At 41.0% G+C, this 25,297-nt stretch overlaps 1 protein-coding gene across 1 annotated transcript in view; it reads left to right on the top strand.

The window, feature by feature from the left end:
• The window catches only part of UNC13C (unc-13 homolog C), a 402,367-nt gene that overhangs the window by 282,319 nt on the left and 94,751 nt on the right, over positions 1-25,297 (top strand). The window contains exons 19-22 of the mRNA XM_065411637.1: positions 17,852-17,978; positions 19,489-19,585; positions 20,662-20,805; positions 23,636-23,713. Of these exons, the coding sequence (XP_065267709.1) occupies positions 17,852-17,978; positions 19,489-19,585; positions 20,662-20,805; positions 23,636-23,713 (446 nt within the window). The remainder of the gene's footprint in view (positions 1-17,851; positions 17,979-19,488; positions 19,586-20,661; positions 20,806-23,635; positions 23,714-25,297) is intronic.

Here is a 25,297-nt window from a genome sequence, read left to right as displayed (position 1 = left end):
CTTTTTTGTGTTTAAGATCAGCAAGGATTTCACTGTTAAGCCAAGCTGGTCGCCTGCCATATTTACTATTCCTTCTACACGTCAGGATGGTTTGTTCCTGCAACCTCAATAAGGATTCTTTAAAATACAGCCAGCTCTCCTGGACTCCTTTGCCCCTCATGTTATTCTCCCAGGGGATCCTGCCTATCAGTTCCCTGAGGGAGTCAAAGTCTGCTTTTCTGAAGTCCAGGGTCCGTATTCTGCTGCTCTCCTTTCTTCCTTGTGTCAGGATCCTGAACTCGACCATCTCATGGTCACTGCCTCCCAGGTTCCCATCCACTTTTGCTTCCCCTACTAATTCTTCCCGGTTTGTGAGCAGCAGGTCAAGAAAAGCTCTGCCCCTAGTTGGTTCCTCCAGCACTTGCACCAGGAAATTGTCCCCTACACTTTCCAAAAACTTCCTGGATTGTCTGTGCACCGCTGTATTGCTCTCCCAGCAGATATCAGGGTGATTAAAGTCTCCCATGAGAACCAGGGCCTGCGATCTAGTAACTTCTGTTAGTTGCCGGAAGAAAGCCCCATCCACCTCATCCCCCTGGTCTGGTGGTCTATAGCAGACTCCCACCATGACATCACCCTTGTTGCTCACACTTCTAAACTTAATCCAGAGACTCTCAGGTTTTTCTGCAGTTTCATACCGGAGCTCTGAGCAGTCATACTGCTCTCTTACATACAATGCAACTCCCCCACCTTTTCTGCCCTACCTGTCCTTCCTGAACAGTTTATATCCATCCATGACAGTACTCCAGTCATGTGAGTTATCCCACCAAGTCTCTGTTATTCCAATCACATCATAGTTCTTTGACTGTGCCAGGACTTCCAGTTCTCCCTGCTTGTTTCCCAGGCTTCTTGCATTTGTGTATAGGCACTTAAGATAACTCACTGATCGTCCCATTTTCTCAGTATGAGATAGGAGTCCTCCCCTCTTGCGCTTTCCAGCTCGTGCTTCCTCCTGGTATCCCATTTCCCCACTTACCTCAGGGCTTTGGTCTCCTTCCCCCGGTGATCCTAGTTTAAAGCCCTCCTCACTAGGTTAGTCAGCCTGCTTGCGAAGATGCTCTTCCCTCTTTTCGTTAGGTGGAGCCCGTCTCTGCCTAGCACTCCTTCTTGGAACACCATCCCATGGTCAAAGAATCCAAAGCCTTCTCTCTGACACCACGTGCATAGCCATTCGTTGACTTCCATGATTCGATGGTCTCTACCCAGGCCTTTTCCTTGCACAGGGAGGCTAGACGACAACACCACTTGCACCTCAAACTCCTTTATCCTTCTTCCCAGAGCCATGTAGTCTGCAGTGATCCGCTCAAGGTCATTCTTGGCAGTATCATCGGTGCCCACGTGGAGAAGCAGGAAGGGGTAGCAATCCGAGGGCTTGATGAGTCTCGTCAGTCTCTCCGTCACATTGTGAATCCTAGCTCCTGGCAAGCAGCAGACCTCTCGGTTTTCCAGGTCGGAGCGGCAGATAGATGACTCAGTCCCACTGAGGAGAGAGTCCCCGACCACCACTACCCGCCTCCTTCTCTTGGGAGCGGTGGTCGTGGAACCCCCATCACTAGGACAGTGCATCTCATGCCTTCCAATCAGTGGAGTCTACTTCTGCTCCCTTCCCTCAGATGTATCATCTAGTCCACTCTCCGCATTAGTACCTGTGGAGAGAACATGAAAACGGTTGCTCACCTGTATCTCCATTACTGGTACATGGACGCTCCTCTTTCTCCTTCTGGAGGTCACATGCTGCTAAATTTCTTCACCGTCCCTCTGTCTCCACTGTGCAGCCTGCTCTGATTCTTCTTTGTGCCCGTAGAATCATATCCTGACATCTGTCCAGGAAATCTTCATTTTCTCTTATGCAACGCAGGGTGGATACTTGTTTCTCCAGACTTCGAACCTTCTCTTCCAATATGGAGACCAGCTTGCACTTTGTACAAACAAAGTCGCTTCTGTCCTGTGGAAGAAAAACATGGCACAACCTGTGCAGGTTACAACAGCTGAACGCTCACCTTCCATATTACCTTACTTCTAAGAGCTTCCTCAGCTGTTGCAGTAACTACTCAGAGAAGGCCACACGATCAAAGCTTCAGTGGGCTCTCCCCAGGCGAACTCTCAGGCAAACTCCCTCTGATAGCCTCCGCTGTTTGCCTCTCAGCTGGTTCACTGCTGACTGCCTTTTTATAACAGTCAGACCCACTCAAGGCCCACCTGGAACAAAGCACTCCCAATTCACACTTTTCAAACAAACGATCAAGCACCTGGTCAAACTGACAAACTGTCCCCGCAACAGACACTCAGATACTCACCAACACAGCCCCCCTAATGCAGCACTTAGCGTACCTCCTCTTGGACAGATCCAACGGCAAACTCTCTCTGTTCACCGCCGCTGTTCGCCGTCAAGTGATTAAAAAGTGGACTTGTAGCCTCTAAAGTTTTACATTGTTTTGTTTTTGAGCACAGTTATGAAACAAAAAAAATCTATATTTTTAAGTTACACTTTCATGATATTTTGTATTGTATTCTGTATTGTAATAGAAATCAATATATTTGAAAATGTAGAAAAACATCCAAAAATATTTAAATTTCAATTGGTATTTGATTGTTTAACAGTACGATTGATCACAATTAATTTTTTTTGAGTTAATCGCATGAGTTGACTGCGATTAATAGACAGCCCTAATTTAGATGGAAGATTTTTCCCACAATTAATCCAAACTGAACTAGCTTATGCTCAGCCTTAGTCCAGATAGATCATTTCCATTTTGACAAGCTACATCTATAGTACTGTAGCATTTACTCAATTGACATTCCAATCAATACTTGTCCCTTAGCGGATTGTTATCTAAGTATATTAATTTGATATACATATCGCATGTGCTTTGTCATTGTTATTCATCTCTGAAACTTTATTTTTGCATTTTAAAGGCTGGAGTTACAAGCAATTGGACAAATGTTATTGTTTGTTTGATATTTATATATGTTTATACACATGAACTAAAGGGAAAATATCTCTAGTCACCTTGGGAATTTACACAGAAAAGTGACTGTTGTCGTGCTTTTTGTTCAAAAAGATTTGAAGTATTCTTTTGAACCAGACAGTTATGGGATCCTTCATGCAATTAACTTGTGACTAGCTACTAAAGCAGTGGCTAGAATATTGTTGTGGAAAAATCTCCTGGGTCTCAGCTTGCCTAGATAATAGGGAAACTGAACAGAATATCAAATTGATTGCATAACATCTTGTTTGGTTTTAAATCTCTGACTTATACAAAGGGTCTTAGAGTTTCAGTTTATATTCTAATTTTTATCAACTGAGGCATATCAAAAGCTGTGCAGCCACTTAGTATTTGTTTAAAACGCCATTCAAAATAAAGCAATTTCCTTAAAGTTAAAATAGAGGTGAACTGATTTTTGCAGCAAATAGGGTTTTGTTCCAATTTAGTGAACAGTTCATGTAATATTTCCTTTGTGTCATATGCCTCATTGAACAGGGCTGCTTAATAGGCATTATTTCAGTGTCAGAGTCCAAACACTTTCAACATATAAACTCATTAAGATCAGAACACCGACAGTTGTATTGCAGTCTCTATTGACTGCTGAAAAAACCCTAGACTCTTTCCTTAGCAAGCTAATACTGGAGAAATTATCACTTGATATGTAATGTATAACATGCCATATCTGGGATGTCTCTGTCACGAGTGTGCTTAAAGCAGCAATAGAAGTCCTAAAAGCTCTTCCCACAGTACTCAAAAATCCTGTGGCCCAATTATCCGGTCAGTCATGCACATGCAACTCACAATAGCTTGTACAATAGCTCAGACTTACCAATTATCACATTAAAAAGCTCAAGGAAGCATTTTGAAAATATTTCTGTATTCTTTATCTGTTATCAGTTCTGTGCATGCCATTGCTATGGGATTTTGGATGGGATTTTTGGTGGGGATGGGTAAGTAAGTGTGTATTTTAAAAAACCCAGTACAAATGGAAGTCATCCCAACCTTCTTCCAAAACTTCAACCAAATTATAGACCCAGCTGTCAGAGGAGCTGGGTATCCACAGCTCCCATTGATCTCAGTTAGAGTTTTGTCTGTTAAGTTCCTATGAAAATCAGGCCCTTTTGGTAGACAATTAGAATTGTCATTATAATTTGTGTTGTGGTAGGAGCTACATAGCCCCTAATCAGGGAACTGAGCACTGAGGGTACACACACAATGAAAAAACAGCCTCTGCCTCAAAGATCTTACAACCTACGTAAACTCCAATATGTAATACAGAATGCTGTCAACTGTGTTACATCTGCATTTCAGGCAAGGAGCAACAGTTCTGCTGTGGCTGGAGGAGAATGAATCCTTCCCTGGCTGCGGATTGGCAATGGAGCTGCTTTGCTGTCATTATTGCAATCCCCACTGTTTCTTCAGCCCCCTTTTTCAGAGCCCCTATTGGCTGATGGGGCTACATAGCATCAGCTCTACCAGCCCTTCCCCAACACCTCTCTTGATATGCTCCTATTCTGCCCATCAAACCCAACTACACAGGGAAACCCAAGAGTCCACGCATAGCGAAGCGGCATGTAGAACATCTGCAAGTGTTCCCCAAATCCTGCCACCTCCTCTATGCAGTGGAAGTGCACTAGTCTAAGCTCCTCAATGGCCATGGAGAATGGGATGAAGTTTGCCCTGTCGGATTATTTGCCAAATATAATGTCACCATGCCCATGGTTGGGAGATCATGTAGCATATAGACTTAAATATATTAGTGCACTTGATGTGGCTTTTCTTTTTAAAAGATTCCCCCTCTTGTCTGGTTAGAGGATGCTTCGGGAGAGGCTTTCCTTGTCCTTGAACATATAGGAATCCTCTTGGAGGGTGTCTCCATTTGCCCAGGAGAAGGTGTCATTCAGGGAGTATTCATAGGCCTCATCCTATTAGCAGCAAGTATGAGTTCTGGGTTCACTACTATGAGTCTGGAAGAAGAATGTAGGCATTGGGACATGACTACCAGGGAAGACCTCATCAGTAGTGTGATGAGATACCATCCTCAAAAGTTCAGAAAGGGAGAGTTAACCAAAGCTCTAAAAAAAAGTTCCTAGATTGATTTGTGCCTCTTCTTTTACAGGGCAGAGCTTAGTCTAATTCATCCAAATTGCATATAGTGCAAAGAGAAGAGTAAAATAACACATTTTTGTGATAAAATGCTCAACTTTAACTTTGCCTTTATCAGGATTGGATGGTTTGGTTTTTTTCTGTGCAGTAGAGAGGGAATTTATTACAGTGATAAAATGGCAGTGGGCAGGCTTAGATTGGCAACTGCATTATGTCCTGTGAACAGATGCCAGCTCAGAAGCCACAATAAGCAGGACTTTTTTCTGCTTGATCAGTAGGGTCCGTTTCAGAGAACGTGGCCTTTTCAGTCAATCCACCATTCGTTTAGGTTGCCAGGTTCAGCCATGGAATTTCTGGCTGTTAGAATTGGATGAACATTGGGTGTGTGGGCTTGGAGAATGTTTGCCTAGGCTGAAGTTCAAATGAAGAGCTGCCACTTCTTGGGAGATTCTCGATATTTAAATACCTCATGCTAAATATCCTGTGGAAGGGGCATCACCGCAGAATAGTTTGGAAAAAAGATAATAGAAACAAACAATTTAATTTTCCCTTGACCCTTATTGTAGAAGGCCTTTGAAATATGAACAAGGCAGAGCAGGAGTTTTATTGCACTTAGAGTAGAGCTTTACCTTTGAGTCTTTTTTTTTTTTTTTAAGTTTCTAAAAAGCATTATGATCCTAGAAAGAATTCTGGTTCTTCATTAAGTCTTCAATAAGCTAATTCTGAAATACAGTATCAGCTACGCATAACTTAAGGATAACTGAGGTATATTGTGGATGAAATACTTAAAGATTTACTGTCTGCCTTCTAGTCTGTCACTGCTCTAACTCCTCAGCACAGTGTACTCTTCTGGTGACATTCAGCTGTATGTTCCATGAAGTGTTGCATTTGCTGATCTCTGACTAAACACAAATGTGCCAGTGATTGACATCCCTGCTCTCCAGCACAAGAAATACAGTGTGACATAAGTGGTGTGGTATAACATGGATAGGAAGGACAAGGAAATTGAAAGAACCCCCACCATTTTCTTAAAAGTGCTAGAAAATATGTTAAAAATGCTCCAAAGAGATTCTCTTTCTAAAGAAGAACAGAAATTGGTTTCAAAATATCCTGAAGGGTCTCCATTATTCCTCTGCAGGGCCGGAGTCCTGAAAGGCAGGTGGAGGAGATGCATCACTCAAGTGCTGATGCTTGGAGATGATCATAATGCCTCCTGGGAGCTAGGGGAGCATACAGAGCAGGAGGCCACAGGTGCAACCCCTGCTCCCTGCAGTGTCCTCTCTCCAGCATAAATAGAGCAGGAGCATAGCTTTGCCTAGTCATGTGCCTTATGGGAACACTGCCTATCTTAGGGTTTCTTACACTGCTCACCATCGCACTGTACTCCCTTTTCCACACATACTGGAATGGCCATAAATTGACTCATATTATAGTATCTATAAACAGCCTCCACTCTCTAGAGGTTGGCAGATGCCCTATAGTTAGTAGTCCAGATTGTGAGGCTTAAGCCTTGGCCTCCACTAGAGGTGGGGTGCAGAGGAAGGTTCCAAGACGTGGGTTCTAATTTGTACCAGCTGATGGTAATTTCCAAGGCACAATATGTCAGCTGGGGATAGCCATAGTGCAGGGTTCTCCAACCACCCTGCACTAATTGCTGCAGGGAGGGAGGTATAGGAGCCAAGTATGCCATCTCTTTGCCCAGTGGGGACTCCCTTCCCCCTTTCCTCATGTACATGTCCTTCACATCCAAAAGCTTGCTGGCTGATACACAGAGGGAAGGGGGTTTGGGACCTTCTCCAGGTAGCTAGCAGGAAGCAATGCCTGAAATTCCCAGTGAGAATGTGCCTGGCTCCTGCTCAGGGGCTCAAGGAGGCTGTCTCCTTGCACCCTTTTCCACTTTTTAGCACCCAGACAAGGCTCGTCACTGGTGAGCCCAAGGATTTAGTTATTTCCTTATGCTCATGATAATTTTAATCCCAAATTAAATTGTCTCCAGCTGGCATCTCTTGCATAAATATTCAGCCATGTCTAAACATTGTTGTTTCAGCTGCAAAATAAACTTGTACAACAGATGCTGCAAAATTCATCAAACTTGTAATTTTCAAAACATTTGGTGTTTTTACCATTAAATCTGTGTCTCGGTTTTGCTTGAGAAACCACAAGTCTCAGAGTAGTTTTACTGTTCATATTACAGTCCTTCCCTTGATTGAATTTACTAATATTATCAGACAAGAATAGTGATACTTGACCAAATTTACAATCCCAATTATATAAGTATGCACCAAGCATATGGGTGTTGCATTACGGTACTTCTACCCTTTATTTTCATTGTGGTGCTAATTGCAAAGCCACTCTAAATTTGTCAGGATAAATAGCAATGACAGCGCAGTCAAAAATTAGTATCTGTGCCTTGAGTCACATAAAATCACAGTTTGTAAAATATAGCAAGGAGGCATTGTATTAACTTTGAAGCCATTAGTGCTCAAGCAGAATCTGAAGGCAGAATGTGACATTTCAAAATATTTAGGTGGAAATGGGAAGGAAAAACTGAAACTCCAAAGTTAAAGCTGAGCTATTCAGCAGATGGGATTTTTTTAAAAGCACTGCCACAGTTTAGGACATTAATAAAGCTACTGTGGCAATTTGAGCTTTTGTTACTCGGGTGACTGCTCTTTGGTTTCCAGCACTCTGTGTCAGGGCTGGAATCATGATTACAGCATTAGCATTGAGTTTCTACACAAGGACACAAGTGATCTTAGAAGGTCACTCTTAGGGCTGTTTGCTCGTGGATTGATCATGAGAAGACAATCATAAGCAGTGTGACTTATTTGTCCAATGGTGCTAGGGCTGTGCTGCAGGACATTGGATGGTCTTCTCCCCCCCCCCCTCCCCCCCCCCCCATTTAGAATTGTTGCTATCAGCAGTGGAACAATGCACAGAAAATAAATCAGTGAGCAGTGGAATAGCAGAAAATACTGTGGGATTTTAAATGCATCATTGTCCCATGTTATTTGAATTCCTGTTGCCACTCAGTGTTGTCTCTTAATGTTATTAGCTATACCAGTTTGCTATAAACCAACAAAACAAAACAAAAGTTTAACCTATTGTCAATCTTATATAATTTCATACTATTTTATTGGGTGGAACGCAAAAAAAAAAAAAAGATAAATTTGAGGCTATATATGAGTTTAAATATTTTAAAGACACTGATACCTTGGTTAACTTACTGTAAAATATATATAAATGGTAAACAACACTGATCAACAAATTGACAGATAATTTTAATTGGAGGAGCTGATCTAAAGAGCACTGAAAGTTCTCCTTAATTGTGTATATTTTGAATGATCTCACAATGCAGATAGATGGCCTTCACTGAATTCAAAGTTTTGTGGCTTTCTCAAACTATTGCTTTGAGGGATCACAAACTATTGCAAATAATTTAATCCCATTGTTTTTCAACCAAAGGAAAGCCTGTTTTAGAACTCCTCTGCCCCCCCAAAATGGCTTTCACATAGCCTTATTTTAGGTGGAACTGCTAACCAAGTTTGGGTTAGGTTGCCTAACACTTTCCATTATAAGCCCTCGTTTTCAGTCATTTAGCATAACTTTAATTGTTTGGTCTAAAATTATCCATGCTTGTTCTCTGCCTCAGGTTGAATTTTGTTTGGATGTTTCAGCAAAAATGGTTCAGCTGTTTACAACAACAAGGTTAGGTAGTGGTAGCCGAGGTGTTGCTCTAATTTGCACCAGCTGGCTGTGGTCTCCAATCTGGGATAGTCAGAGCACAATGTTCTCCAGTCACCCTGCACCAATGGCTGCAGGGAGGGAGCTATAGAAGCCAGCTACACCAGCATTATGCCCAGTGGGGACTCCCCCACTCCGGGAGAATCCCCAGCAGGGACATGAGCAGAATAGGGCAGATAATCTGCCCCAAAATGTCGTATGTGGCCACTTGACCTTTTTGAAATACCATGTTTGGGCTGCAAGCTGAAAAGCTGGGACTCCAGTGGTATAGGCCACAAATTTCAAACTTGAGTGCATCTACCTAAATCCATAATGAGGCACCTAAATAAGTGGCTGGACTGTCAGAGTTGCTACACATGTATAACTGCCATTAAAGTTAACAGGAGTTCAGCATCTCTAAGAATCAGGCCATTTATTTAGATTTCTAAACATGGATTTAGGTGCAAGATTGAAATTTTTGGCCACGCATTATTAATATCCTAAACATATACAGAATGTGTAATTAAATATACACATAGTAAATGTATTGACTTCTATACTGTGTAGACCTTGATTCACAAATATTTTCTCAATGATGCATTGAGTTATCTGGGGGTAATGTGCCATTAGCTCTAATGGGAAGTGGGCATGTCACCCTTACACATCCCAGTGAACAAATAAATTGCTTGATAGATACATTGCACTACTAGGAACATTTCACAGCACTTCCAAAACAAAAAGGTGATTAGCATTAGGCTTCCACTGCTAGAGACCCCATTTGTCTTGACTCAAAAATGAAATGAATGTGATATTCCTAATGTGATCCCAGACAGGGCCGGCGCAACCCATTAGGCAACCTAGGCGGTCGCCTTGGGCACTACAATTTGGGGGGCAGCGACCGCGGCGGTATTTCGGCGGCAGGACCTTCTGCCGCCTCTGTGGGGGCCAGCATTTTGGGGAGGGACCTTCCGCCGCCTAGGGTGGCAGAAAAGTTGGCGGCACTCCTGATTCCAGATGAACATGGTTGCAAATAAAAAACACTGAAGTTGGCAGATTTAGTTCAAGACTGGCTCAGTGCTATAAGAAAGGATATTACATAGCAGGGTTGAGCTATATTGGAAGCAATCATATTGTGCAACTATTGTGACATCTGTCTTCATCATGGCTGGCTTATAGGCCCCTGGTTCTCAGTCTCTCACTTTTATCATAGCATATACTGTGGACACTGACATAAAATAGTCATGGTGGGAAGCTGGCTGACTGCTTATGTGCTACTGCATGTAACTTAACTGCAAGTCATATCTTGTGATATTGGTGTACAATGTATCCTCTAAGTTTAAAAATATAGAGAAAAAGAATTTCAATTATTCAAGTGTGATCTGTTGTACCTATTCCTAATGCATTGTATTTTAGATCTGAATTTCAATAACTAGATATAAATGAAAGGTATTACAAAGATTGTCCAGAGATAGAAAAAGCTCATTTCTAACTCTAGAACAAAAATCTGCATGGCTTGTAATATCACTACAAACTTTAAGTAGTGTTTTGAGTGAATGAGCCATCAAATACACAAAATTTTAATGAGAACATTGGTATTAAATTCAGAAATGTCTCTTTGTATTCCTGTATTTTGGGAATAGAGTATGGGTTTTTTGTAGAAGCTTTGATAAGGATTTAAACATTTCTAGTAGTGTAGAAACTTTGTCAGCAATTAAGGCAACCATAATATGCTGAGGACTAGTTTTGCCCATTAGCACTCTCTTTACTGACAGGATGCTCCATCATCCAGAATATTACTTTGAAGACAAAGCATATAGGACTGTCTACACTAGCACTTTGGGGGAAATTTCTCACCATTGCACAACCACGGAACAGTTTCACAAGTGAGAGCAGTGGTGGGAGTATTAGGGTACACAAGAATGGATGTTTTTATTTCACTGGCATCCACAGCTGCTGTGATCAGAATAGATGACATTGTGGTGAAAACACGTGTGCTGTGTCTATACAAACGCTCCCACCATTACTTATGCTGACGATGATAGTGCAACAGTGGCAGGTTTCCAGTGAAATTCTAGTAGAATTTAGATTACTGGACTTGGAGGGTCAGTTTACATCAGCACCCATATTTTTGTATAAACATTCAAATGTTGATGAACATGCAAGTCTCTCTGAACAGCTGGACTACCAAATCATAATAATCAATTATTATAACTGTCCCTTGTTTCTACAGGGTCAGATGGTAGGTGTGCTTGGCCCTTTACAGACAAAGTAGAGAGGATAGGTCCCTGCTCTGAGTAGTTTACCAATCCAAGATCTGCATTGTGCCAGACGGACACAGCCCTATCTGTAGGGGACTCTGCCGAGGTGCTCCACCACAATTAGAACTCAGAGAAGTATCATGCAAAATATACTCCATGTTAGGGTGTAATCTGCATCATCTTTTAAAATGGCACAGCCTCCTCCTGTGTACCTGGCCTGCTAAGTACACTGGGCCCAGCATAAAGAGACCATAAACCCCACCTTTCCCTGTCTCCTTTTGGGCAATGTTCAGTACACAGAGGGAGTGTCTGCACTCTTGCACAGGGTCTGTGATTGTCTCTGGACTCTCTGGACTCTACATAAAGCCTTTTCCCACACACTGTGTACTAGAGACAATCCAACCCTAAATTGGACATGCTGTAGCCTTAAGGTAGGCAAACAGAAGGATTAGGGACAATGAAATTAACACAATACCTGACAGGAGATTAATTGCTTATGCAATGTACAGATCATGCTAGTTCCCCTTTTATTTTAATTAAGTTGTCTGAGAAATGGGGAGCAGCAGGAAAGTGCTGGGTTTTTGACTGGGGATAAACACAGTTGCATGGCACATGGGCTCCGGGAGTTCATTTCCAGACCCAGGTGGCAGTGTGAGAGAATACACAGGCAAGCAGAGTAGTGGGAGACAAAAGGCCTTGACATTGAAGGCAAGGAGTTGGAAGTATGAGATGTACTGCCACTGAGAGGCCTTTCTCCCACCCAGCCTTCCTTTAGCAGGCCTGCAAATGACCCTAATTCTCCTCAAGGTCTCCTGGCCTCTTCCACTTTCTTCCTCCCCCAAACTATCTGCCTATCCTGGCCAGATTCACAAGAGGCCCAAAAAACTGTGCTGACTTCCAGTCTGTCTTAATTAATCGAATCTAGGCAGTATTCTACTCAAACTGATGTGACGCCTCTATGTTAGCAGCTACATCTTCAATCCTTTGATAGGTACAATAGATACACTGAGGCATTAACTGAAATTCATTACCATATAATTCTCATATACTAATTCACTGTATGCATTTTGCAATCAGTTTTTGCTATCTCACATGGTACTTATTGAAACTGCCCAAGGTTCTGGGGCTAAAATAGAAACAAACATCTTAATTTTGACTCTGTATTCTCCTGATTGTTGTTTTTCCTTCAAGTAAAAACTGATTTGTAAAATTGCTCAGCATTTCTCCTGTATTTTTCCTTTTCTTCTGCTTTTAGTATGTTAACTTAGAACCTGACAATCAAGCTACTGTACAGTTAATAGAAGAGAGTTTAATTAGGTTACTTAACAGAAGTCACCATGGGAGCAAACAGTAATGAGATGAAAACATAAGCTCTTCACTGTAACTGTTTATAATTGAAATTGTCCAGTGGACACTTTTATACACATAGGACCCAATCAAATAATTTTCAAATAAAACTACTTTAATTGTATTTTAGAAGCTTATCCATTAATTTTGACAGGGCACAAATTTTTGGGGGCGTTATTCCTTTATGAACAGATGAAGCTGAATAAAGTTTTTGTATATTTTTCAAGACATATGGTAGCTTTAAGGTATTTTAATAAATGGAGATTTATTTTCTACCTAGGGGACTGTCTATTGTTTGTATATGGAAAAATGAGCCTAGATCTTGAAGTTTGATGAAGTTTAGATCTAGGACCTAGATCTAGATTTACAAAGGTATTTAGGTACCAAAGATCAAAATAGGTTTCAATGGCAGTTAGATGCCTAAGTATGATATACAAAGCAGGTTAGGTACCTATTTGCATTTGAAATGCCTAAATACCTTTATAAATCTGGTCCCTAGTCTAAAACTTTACTGCCAGCCCCATCTCTATAATGGGCTCAATTAACACCCTGGACCTACACATACAAATGTTGGGGAAGTTTGGATCCATGTCCATGCCTTTTGACTTGGACCCATTTCTGTTTGTATCTAATCACAGCAACAAAGATTGGTGAGTATGGGACAGCTGTCCATCTGTTGGTACAATTTCAAGAGGAGGAGAGGCAGGGCATCTCTGGGACTCCCTTCCCTTCAGTTATGCCAATGTGTTTATATGGCATCTGTAGGGCCCTACCAAATTCATGGCCATAAAAAACACATCACGGGCTGTGAAATCTGGTCTCCTCCCTCCCATGAAATCTGGTCTTGTGTGCTTTTACCCTATACTATACAGATTTCACGGCAGGGACAAAAGTTTCTCAAATTGGGGGTCCTGACCCAAAAGGGAGTTGCAGGGGTTATTTTAGTGGGATTGTGGTATTGCCACCTTAACTTCTCTGCTGACTTCAGAGCTGGGTAGCCAGAGAGTTGGCCAGGCGCCCAGCTCTAAAGGCAGTGCCCCATCAGCAGCAGTGCAGAAGTAAAGGTGACAATACCATACAATGCCACCCTTATTTCTGGGCAGCTGCCTTCAGAGCTGGGCGGACAGAAAGTGGTGGCTGCTGACTGAGGGCCCAGCTCTGCAGGCAGCAGCGCAGAAGTAAGGATAGCCATACCATACCATGGCATCCTTACTTCTGCACTGCTGCTGGAGCAGTGCCACAACCCCCCCTACAATAACCTTGCGACCCTTCCCCCACACACACAACTCCTTTTTGGGTTACAACGCCATGAAATTTCAGATTTAAATAGCTGAAATCATGAAATTTATTATTTTTAAAATCCTATAACCGTGAAATTGACCAAAATGGATGGTGAATTTATTAGGGCCCTAGGCATCTGTCCTGCTGAATCTGAAGACTTTCCTTTGATTGAACAACTGTTTTATTGCATATTGGGAGATGGGCTCCTGGTGATTTCCACTGTTCCATTTCCAGCGTTCATTGAGCAATGATGCCTTTTAAAAACTGAGATACATTTTAAATTGTTTTCTTGGTGCAAAGATGTGTCAGTTGAGTTTCCTAAGGGAGCTTTGGGAACATACAAGAAAGTGGAGTAAGTTCTCTTCACAATAGTTTTTTCTATTAAGATAGGACAGGGAAAGCAAACAACATGTCTTACCACTTCGTGTTGCCATCTTCTCCATTGAGAGCTCAGGCAAAAGGGTGACAAAGGCTGACAGCGGGAGATACCTTGTAATCAAGAATATTGATGTGTGTTGAAATGCTTGAAAGTAGATTATGAGTAAGTGTCTGCAAAAGTGAATATTTTTAGCCTTATTTTGCTACAAACTACAGCTGTTACTAAAGTCAGTGGGAGGATCCCCATGCCTACCTACTAGGTCAGAATTTGGCTCTTTATATAAAAATAAGCCTTTTAGGAATACACTGTACCTAGCTAATAAAAATAGTATTTTTTTCTTCAACTACATGATTAGATTAGAGATAACAATTTTTATGAAGCATTTTTATTCTTGTGGTAAAATATTCCTAGCACTGAAGGTTGGGCTCATTTACATTCCAGAGATGAAACTGTATACAAAATTATTACGCAGCAGTTTGAGGAACTACTTAAATGTTTTATTTTGTAAATTTAATGAGAGATTTGAATCTCAGTTAAAATTAAACATGCAGTATATCTAGCTACTAAATAAATGTTAAAGAATCATTTAAACTCTATTGGACTGTGTGAAACCAACACTTACGTTCTCATCAATTTTGCATATCATGGTTGGGTTAATAAAAGCGCTGAAATCATAGTAACAGTTAAGAGTGTTTGAATCTGGCTTTGCAATTCATCAAATGTAAAGTTTTCTAGTTTGTTTTATTTTCATCTTTAAAGTGTTGGCTGGGTAACTGTATGGAGAGACGGTAATATGAAGTCAAGTCACACAAAAATATCTCTTGCTCTCTCTGGCTTGTTTAAAAAAAATCAAACTAACGTTTTCTACATTTTTGCAGTGGCAAAGAGGTAGAGCAAAGATTGGGAACTGTTTGGATAACTAGATGATTTGTAACTGCTAGTGGCTCACTACTATGCAGGTGATAATCTAGGACAGCAAAATATGATTGACAGAAAACTGTGGGCTGGTAGGCACAGATGTGCTAGTTTGCCTGAAGCAACAGAACACTAGTACTAGCTTTGGATATTATGCAATTGCACAGTTTATTTTTAAAGGAAATTTGTACACACTTTATTCATAAAAAGGGAACTTGTCCTTCCTTTGATAACTACAGCTTGTCAGCATTTTACATGAAATCCATACATGAAGTGTATTGGTATTGATCATAAGCTCTTACCCATTCCTTGGTATGGAAACATTTTAACAATATACGAAGTTGCCATAATCTAATTGTTCATTCTCTTCCTCCCTGTTTGATGGCACAGTCCTTCAGTGCACAGCTGGTGGGAGATAAAGGCATACATTTCATGGTTCCTTCATCTACAGTAAAGTTCCACATCCCCCCCACACCTGGTCTTCTCTTGTATTCCCTTGTTGTTTAGGTGGACCACACATCAGCATTATTATTAAAGTGGATTGCCTGCAAGATAGCTTTTACATATGTCTAAAGTTAGGATTATTACAGTTTTTTCAAGTAGTGACATTCTCTGGTGTTGGAAGTAGAGCTGGGTGAATTTTTTTTTTTTTTTTTTTTTTTTTTTTTACAGTGAAAACTGTAGTTTCAGGTGAACCAAAACATTTCACAAATTTGCATCCATTTCACTTACTTGTTTCAGTCTAAACATTTAGAATTTTCTGTTTGAAACCACTTTTCATTTAGAATGTTCCTTCAATTTTATATAAAAAAAAAATTAAAATGAAAAAGCTCAAAATCGAAGTGAAACTTTTTGATTTACCTGAAAAGGGGCGGTGGGAGGGGTTCGAATTTTTGAAACTTCCAAAATAGCTGTAGAGAGGCCCTTTATTCCAAAACCCGAATACAGAGTTGGAATGTGGTTTTAAAAAAGTAGAAAATGGCCACATGCAAAGCCTGCTTGCTGGGCCCAGGTGTAAAGTGATCCCTGGAAAGGCACAACTTTACCGGTGCTTTTCATGAAATTGAAATGCTCTAAGTAAATAGAGTTTACAAGCAACAAACACACAGTGTTTAGGAACAGTGCCCCCATTCCACTCCCTTACTGTAATATAATTTCTGCACAACTGAGATACTGACAAAAATTGCTACCAGGGTAACACACATCTTCTAGCTGTCCTGTGTATTGGGAGAAACTTCTCTCCCTTACATCCCTGGATAGGAATATGTAGGCAAGGTGGAGGCACCAAATTTAAAAAGCAGTTTAATAAGATAACACTATCAAAATGGCTCTTCTATTGGTGGTTGTAACGGGGTTGGGCCTCACCACCTGGCACCTCCTACTGGTTGTCTCTGGGCATTAGCTCTGCCCAGTGGAGCGCCCCCTCCTGGTGGTGTACCATCCGTCGTCTCTCCCTCAGTAGCAGGGTAGGGTGGCCCAACGGCCAGAGTCCATATAACTCCCCTCAGTAGCGGGGTAGGGTGGCCCAACAGCCAGAGTCCATATAACTCCCCTCAGTAGCGGGGTAGTGTGGCCCAATGGCCAGAGTCCATATAATTCCCCTCAGTCTCAGGGTAGTGTGGCCCAACGGCCAGAGTCCATGTAACTCCCCTCAGTCTCAGGGTAGTGTGGCCCAATGGCCAGAGGTGTAGGGGGATCCGGGCCCTTCCTCTCCACCAAGTCCTGACCCAGGGCTCTCCTAATGGCGGGGTTCCCCTTGCCGTTGGCTCGGCAGGGATCCGGCCGCAACACGCCGAGCATCAGTGTTGCTCTAACGCTGCTTATCGCTCAAGTTCCCCTGGGTCACTTCCTACCTTCAACATCGCGGTCTCCTCCGGAGACATGGGTTCCAGTCCGTTCCCCTCTGGCGGGTCCTCCATCTGAGATGCAGGGTGTGGGTCGGCTAGGCTGGCTCCTGGAGCCCCGAGCATGGGCTGTCCCTCCTCGGGAGCTGGCTGTGTGCATCCTTCTCCTCCGGCAGTCAGCCCCAACTGAGCGGCTTTGCAGGCTTTTATACCTAGTCTCCAGTTGGAGCATGCCCAGCAGGGCTTCCAGGGCGGGGCTTCCTCTGCCAGGAAGGAAGGGTTAACCCCTGCTGCGCCAGTGCGGGGCCGCTCTGCCCCGTCACAGTGGTGCAGAGGAGGAAAAAAATCAAATATATTAAGGGTTGTAGGGGTGTCTTCTTCTTCCCACTTCTGCAATTTATTGAGTGTTAACTACACACTATAAGTGCAACCTGTTTAAAGTTACAGTAGTCACTTCTTCAGACTTTTCCAATAGTTATGGCTAGCTATTATTTTCTTTTGTTTACCTCATACTTGTATTTTTATTTCTTGCCTATCTTCTTTTCCAGTGCACTTCATACCACTCGAAGAGGAATCAGAATAAGGGAAGAGAGTTTGATATAGAAACTATTAGAATATTCTCCTTCTTTTATTGAATATTCATTCTCCACTTTTGCAGCAAGACACTATAGTATTCTACTTACTCTGTGAAAGTATTCTCTTTACTTCACAAATAGCTAAAGATCATTTCAGTGATGGAGGCTTCAAAATGTTTTACATAATTTGTGGCCTGACATTTTCCAGGTGCTGAGAAGCCACAGTTGAAACTGTGGGTGCTGAGTTCTTCTGAGAAATTAGACCACTTGCCCTTAGATGCAAGTACTGTATAATTTATTTCACTAGTGCTAGTAATGTTAGAAATGGCATTGAGACACAAGAATGTTATTTACAATCAGAACTTTATGAAATGTTTTTATTTTCTCTATTCTATAGAACATGAAAAGCAGCGGTTATGCAAGAGCACAGATTATATGAATTTGCACTTCAAAGTGAAATGGTTTTATAATGAGTATGTGCGAGAACTCCCTGCCTTACAGGATGCAGTGCCCGAGTATTCTCTGTAAGTAGTGGGGAGAATTTCCCCTGAGTTTGTGCTCTGCTTGTTAAGTTTTATTTTCTTTAAATATTTATCTGTTATAACACTAAAAGCAGAGTGCATTTAAGCTAAGCAGCACTCATAACCCTTTCTTTATACTCTGCACATATTTCCCCCTTAATTCTTTACTCCCGAAAATAAGTTATACCAGATATTTTAAAAATTGTTAACCATTTCAGATTAATGCGTTTATTCAACAATTGCATTTAATAGAAGGGTTTCACAAATGGCAAAATCTTTAGGTCAGAGGATCCCAGGGGACGGCAGAAAATGTGGGTATGGCAACAGTATTAGTTATTTGTCGTTATAGTCATTTCATGCCAAAACCTGGAGTAAGTTATAGCACTAATGGGCAATAAGAGCAATAAAAGTTTTTATTCCATATGACTAATTTTCTTCTGTTGTTTCTCTTTTCTTCTCGCTTGCTGCAGTTAATTCACGCTTTTAGTCCTATGCTCTATCTTCATTCACATTCCTATGTCTTCTGATTTTTAGAATTCCAATAACTTGCCTCAGAAAGTTTGGGGGTCTGTCATTGGTTTCCATAGACCATAAATCCAAAACTGCAAATAAAATACACCACAGCTGAGGTTTTACCAAATTAAAACTATCTCCAGCTCATCCCATTATTAGTAAGAATCCAAACATATGCTAAAAAAAAACAAAAAACTGATGGAATCATTCTTGATAAAGGACACTTTCTAATTATCAGACGATAGAAGCTCACATGCTCATGCACCTTGATCTGTGCATGATGTTCCCAATCCTTGTTGGTTGGGGAGGGAACAGAGGGGGAAAAGTTCATCCTCTTCCAGCCCCACAGAGATTCCTTAGAAAAGATAATACAGCCTCATTATCTTTGCTATTGATAATGGAGGCCCAAAACTGGAAGCAATACTCCAGATGTGGCCTCCCCAATGCCAAATAGAGGGAAATAATCACTTCCCTCGATCTGCTGGCAATGTTCCTACTAATGCAGCCCATATGCTGGTTCTCTAGATATACACAAATTTGCTATTTATTTTAATGTTAGTAAGGGGAAAGCCCTTCTCCATAAAATGCACATATAACTCCCATTTATAGCAATTAGTGTTTTAGCAGAATTCATGCTTATGATGTGAAAGCAGTTAAATAACAAATAGGAATGCTATTTTATAATTAAAATTGGCCAAAATAAAAGGATCATATTTGCAACTCTAATACTGAGTGTGACATCTTTCAAAATTACATTTTTGCACCTGCCAAAACTGAGTTTATACATGCAAATCCAAAGCATACCATACGCAGTAATGTATGAATGAAAAAATTATGGGGACATTTTAGAAGTCAGGTCAAAATCCAAATGGTTGATATTATATATAATCATAATATTAAAATGCCTTAATGTCATAAAAGAGCAATAACTCTGTGTATATTCCAGAATAAAATGAATATTTTAAGGCAAACATGAAACATCAATGGTTGTAATTTTTAGATGGTTTGAGCCTTTTGTCATTCAGTGGTTGGATGAAAATGAAGATGTCTCAATGGAGTTTCTTCATGGAGCACTGGAAAGAGACAAAAAAGTTGGAGTAAGTCCTTTTTATAAAAAATTGTATTATGTCAGGAAAGAGATTTGGTATTACAACGTGCCATACAGTATAGGTACTCCTTATGCTGTGTCCTTATTAGACATCACACGCTATGCAGAGTCATTACTGGCCAGTACTTACCCTTCGATGCTAACCCTATGGCCAGATTCCAACTCCTGAGTGATTTTTTACCTACCTAAGATCCCCTTGCAATTGCAGAACTTATTAGCTGCTTGCCCTACACTAGTGCTTGATGCTGCTTTGCACTGCCCAGCAGCTGCTACATTTAATCTGGGAGGTGAGAGGCCTTCAGAGGTTCCTTTCTATAGTTTCTGTATTGGTTTATACAGAACTTTCAGATGAGCACCCTTTTGGATGAACATTTTTATAGAAAAATATCTTTATCATATGTTTATTAATGCAGTGCAATGATAAAAATATTACTACAGCAATGCCATATTAATATAATAGTAGCATTCTCCAGTTAGCAGGGGGAGTATCTACAGTTATTAAATTCAAGTCTCATAAGCTGCAAATGACACACTTCCATAAGATCATATTGCTGTCAGACCAAAAAACGTGGGTAAAATCCTGGCCCTGTTGAAGCCAATCGGTGTGTTGCTATCGACTTCAGTGGAACCAGAATTCCATGCCACATATTTTGTGCAGAGATTCAGGTACTCATGATACAGCTCCAAAGAAGGCTAAATATTTATGTCCTAGTCCTGAAATGCAGCCCTGTAGCGCTGACTCCTTGGGAGTGCTAATGAAGCCAATGAGACTCCACATAGGTGTAAGTGTCTACACTAGCAGATCCCAGTGCAGGACTATTGCTGTAGTTTGTAAAGCTTCATCCTGTTCCCAGAACAAAAGAAAAGAACACATAAAATCACTGTCTGTGTTACACCCTGTAAAAGTGCAAGCAATTTTTTTTAATTTCCATTTTCTGGCTCTAGGATGGATTTAAAGTGTTAGAAATTCAATAAATACTGTTGTATTGTCAGAACGTGGGTTTGCAAATGTTAACTAATTTTAATTGGGGTTTTTGTTCCCTCCCCCTCTTTATTCTCCTCTAGTTCCAGCAAACATCAGATCATGCCCTTTTCTCTTGCTCTGTGGTAGATGTCTTCACACAACTCAATCAAAGCTTCGAGATTATCAAGAAACTGGAGTGCCCTAATCCTGAAGCACTGTCTCATTTAATGAGAAGATTTGCGAAGGTAGATTAAAATCAATGCATCTTGACCAAGTTTCAGAGAAAGTAACATTCTGTTGTCGTGCTTAAAAACATTCTAATGTTATTTAGAACCAATATTCCCTGTTGCAGACCAGGATCCTTAGAGAAGTTGCTTTGTTTTTATTCTTGGGAAATGACCAGTTTATTTTCTCTTAATTCATCACCCAATTTGAGGAACTCTAATCTCTGGACTTCATGTTTTAGTAAAACTAGATATGAGCATATGTTACCGAATGTCTTGACTTCTTTGGTGTTCTTGTTAATCATTGAATCACTCCTTAGATTTCAGAGCAATTCATCAGTGAAACATAGTGATCTGTCGGGTCTGTGGGATTGCTGGAAGAAATCTGGAGCCTTACTTCTGCATAGTTTTGGCACCAAAGCATTGTTGGTTGAAGCCCCTCCAGAGTGTGTGTGTTTGTTTCTTGCTCTGCCACCTCATCAGCATGTTGGTCCTCCTGATGGATAGTTTGCCCTGCTAGGCTGTTTTGGAAGCTTGGTGAATTTATGAGCTTTTCTTGAAGACCCAGTGCGGCTAGTTCATCTCTCATTCTTTGATGTCACTTAAAAATCAACGATTTTCCATTTTCTGTGGATTGCTAAAGAATACATTGAAAAGTGCTGATCTCTGTGGGATCTTATGTGCTGCCCTCTATTTCTCCATTTTAAGGTTTCACCACTGATAAATACTCCCTGCTTAATGTCTATCAACCAGGATTTCTTAACTTACTTTATTGTACAATATTTCTAGCTATACAGTATCCTTCCAACATTTTGAGCCAGATCCTTGGCCCCTGCAGCTTAAAGGGACCTAAACCAGCCCTAAAAGGGCTTCTAAAGATTCCCCAGAATGGGGATGCCCTAAGCTGGCGTAAAGCAGGCATAACTGACTTTATACCACTTACTCCCCCCACCTCTGATATAAGGGGAATGTCAGGAATGGGGAATGCATGATAGGAATGTGTCGGGACAGGAGGGCCAAAGCCAGAGCCCCAGGTTTGGAGAGAGGAAAATTTACTTTGAGCCATCTTACCACACCCCAATGGCATCAATCATCAGCTCAGCATAGAAGAGGATATGACCTTCTATACTTGTTAAAGCAATGCCATAGAATTGCCAGATCGCAAGCATCATCAGGGGCCAGAGCCAGTGCTATGACAAAGACCCTCATTTCCAACTGATCCCCCAGGATCTACAGGGCTTGGGGGCGGGTCCTGTGGCCTATTTGGCAGTGCATGATGGGGGACAAAGGAACTCAAGGAGGGAATCGTCATAGGTCTTTCCTCCCCAGAGCTCTCAGCTGTGGGCTTTGCTTTGGAAGGGGAGGCAAGCGGCATGACCTAGTGGATAGAGAACTGAACCAGGATTCAGGAGACTTAGATGCTATTCCCAGTTTCTAAATCCAGCTGCCACTGCATTGTTAGGTGACCTTGGACAAGTCATTTCACTGCTTTGTGCCTCAGTTTCCTCATCTGTAAAATGGGGGTAATCATGGTTGTCTCCTTTGTGAAGCACTTTGAGATCTGTTGACGAAAAGCACTCTACAAGAGCTAGATATTATTATTTTGCTCATTATGTTTCTCAAAATACCATAAGTGGTTAAGCTACGTCACGTGCTATTCACCTGCCATTTTTTGTTTGCTTGTTAACCTAAGGTTTCTGGGTTCTATGGTCTGAGTCACAAGTTTTAGACCATAAACATGTTTATTTTTCTAAATGCCAAAGATTAAACATATTTTTCTTTTGAAAATAGACTCCACTGCTGAGACCTTGCATGTCAAGTTCTAACCTTCTGCGGGTATTAACAGCCGAGTTTACAGGGTTCACCCTTAAAGACTTGCCAGTTGCCTTAGATAATTAAATAATATCACCTGAGCATTTACAGTATTTCCCTTAATTCCCAGAATAATAACTACAAGGAGGTAGAGGTAATACTGCTAATACAGGGTGATCACTGTATATATACTTGAAAAGCAGTGTTTGTTATAGAGCCTTAACTGTAGTTATAATAAACCTATCTGGAAAACGTGGTGCTGTGTGCAAGTGAAATATCACACTTCAGGTAAAAGCCAAAAGTAATTTTCTCTATCATATTTGAAGGCAAGTTTGAACAGCTGGGGGTGGATCAGCCACTTGTTTTTTCTAGGTTTATTAATCTGCTGTTTGATAAGCTTGCACATTTTGTTAGGCCAGCTTTCTACTTGGATTGCCACATTCTCTTGCAAGCTTTAGAATTCCATTACAATGCCAAGGGCTATGAAATAGTTTGTATTTACACATAATTCTGTGCTTTCATCACAACTTTTCTCAGTCTGTAAACAAAGTATTTATTCACGTGATTGTGAGGATTAAGTTCACATTGCTGGGGTTTAAACATTGCTGCTTTGGTTCTTATTTGTCCATTATATTTTAATCTGTAGGTTGTCACCCTAGAGGATTCTGAGCTCACTAACGTTCTGCTTAGTACATGTCGCACAATGCACAAACTAGAGCCCCTCAATGTTCTTACTTCTCAGTGTCAGTATAACTAAATGCAAAGTGTTTCTGTTATAGAAAATTACATTCCATTAAAAAAGAAACATTTATCCATTGTGAAGGGATTTAAAATGTGACCTTTCCAATTTTCTAAGCAAATGCAAACTAAAATTTTGTAAATTTAATCCAGAACAATTTTCTATCATTTACAAATATTATCTGCTTTGAAAACAAGCCTCCACTTTCACTTGAATACTATTTTGTATTTTTACTTACAATTCTTCAGAGACTGTTACATGATTATATATCTCAATTAAACATTTCCTTTTCCACCCTAGACTATCAACAAAGTGCTCCTTCAGTATGCTGCAATTATTTCAAATGACTTCAGTTCATACTGTGATAAAGAAATTTTGGTAAGTAAAATTTAAAAAATACTAATATTATTTCTGTCTTTAAAATATGCACTTAGAGCTCTTATTATATTTACTGGAAATATGATCATTTTTATTGCAAGAAAATGAATGGGAAAAGGGAGAGTTTTTTTCCAGATGATAACCTATTTTCCTTGATTGCGTACATTGTAATGTAACAACTGATGGGGGTGGGGGAAGGAAAGGATAAATGAATATTAGAAGGAGAAATACTATGCACAGAGAAGTGTGGAAGAAACTGGTGATTTCCTGTATTTGAAGTGATTACGTTGATGGGGATTTGCACCCAAAAACCTTAGCTCTAAATTAAGGAGGTTTTTGTGTCTGACAGAATCCTATATTCTCTCCTAAATCCCAGTAAATGATAAATGACTGTAATATGACCTCCACCCTTCTACTCCTTGTCCATACAGTAGTGAAAAAGAATGGTAAACTATTGTGCTGCCTTGTTGGCTGCAGAGAATTCTTGAATAACAAGCCCGACGGACACAGCAGTAAATGAGACACAGACAGTGCAGTTAAATAAGAGTCACAATATTCTTAATGACTTAACATAACCTAGGAACACCCCCGCAGCAAACTGACCTAGTGTATGGTGTCACTACTGTGCCATCAAGACCAATACACCCAGGAAAGGCCTTGCTGGGCCTTGCCCAACAAGAGTTGGTACATGCCATAACTGTGTACTACCTTGTCCTCATCTGAGTAACTGAGGTGCAACCCAAGAGGTACCTCATTCTGTCTGTATATTTAGGTTCAAACTCATATGCAGGACCTGGCCTTAACCTGTCACATTTTTATGCACAGGTATGGGGTTATGTTAATTGTTCCTACACCAACAGCAATGTTTGGGACAAATACATAGTTGTACAGGGACAGTGTTTCTCCAGTCCCAAAAGATTGGGCCTTGCTTGTGCTCTGGGAAGATAGAAAATCCCAGACTGAATGGCTAGTCTACAGTCCTGGAGAATCCTTTCTCAACCCCTAAAAGGTGATCAGTTGAAATTCAAAGCCCACTTAGAATAGCAATAACAAATTAGGATGTGCAGGAACCACTGCGGGGGGAAGAGACAGCTCAGCAAAATGATGCTGAAAGCCAGGAAAGCCCTGCAGTAAATAACCCTCTCCCAGTCCCTTCCAGAGAGGGAGCAGAGCTATTAGCCACCAGCCACAGCTCCCAAATTGTCCTATTTGGCACTGCAGGGGACTGGCAAAGGACAAATAGGGAGCACCCACATGAAACTCAGAACACAAGAAAATCCTCCCAGAGTGCAGAAGGACTGTCTCACCCATTGCTGGTCCCAGCAAACAGTCCCTGAATAGGGTGGGCATTCTGTGAGGTTCTTTGCACATCAACTCCCATTAGAGTCTAGACAACGTAAGGGTGTTTAGCACCTCGGAGGAGAATCCCGGCTTCTGGCAGGACTGGGCCCAACATCCTAAACTAAGCTAAAGAGAGAATTTTGAGGGAATGAAAAGCTGTTGTTCAAAAACCCAGAAGTTCAGAACTCTTTTATAGATTTATGAAAGTTGAGAAGTAAACTGGAGCACAAATTATTTTTTTCA

This window comes from Emys orbicularis, chromosome 10, assembly GCF_028017835.1.
Source record: "Emys orbicularis isolate rEmyOrb1 chromosome 10, rEmyOrb1.hap1, whole genome shotgun sequence".
In the NCBI taxonomy this organism is placed as follows: domain Eukaryota; kingdom Metazoa; phylum Chordata; order Testudines; family Emydidae; genus Emys; species Emys orbicularis.
The sequence above is the reverse complement of the archived record's forward strand: the minus strand, read 5'-3'. Positions and strand labels throughout refer to the sequence as shown.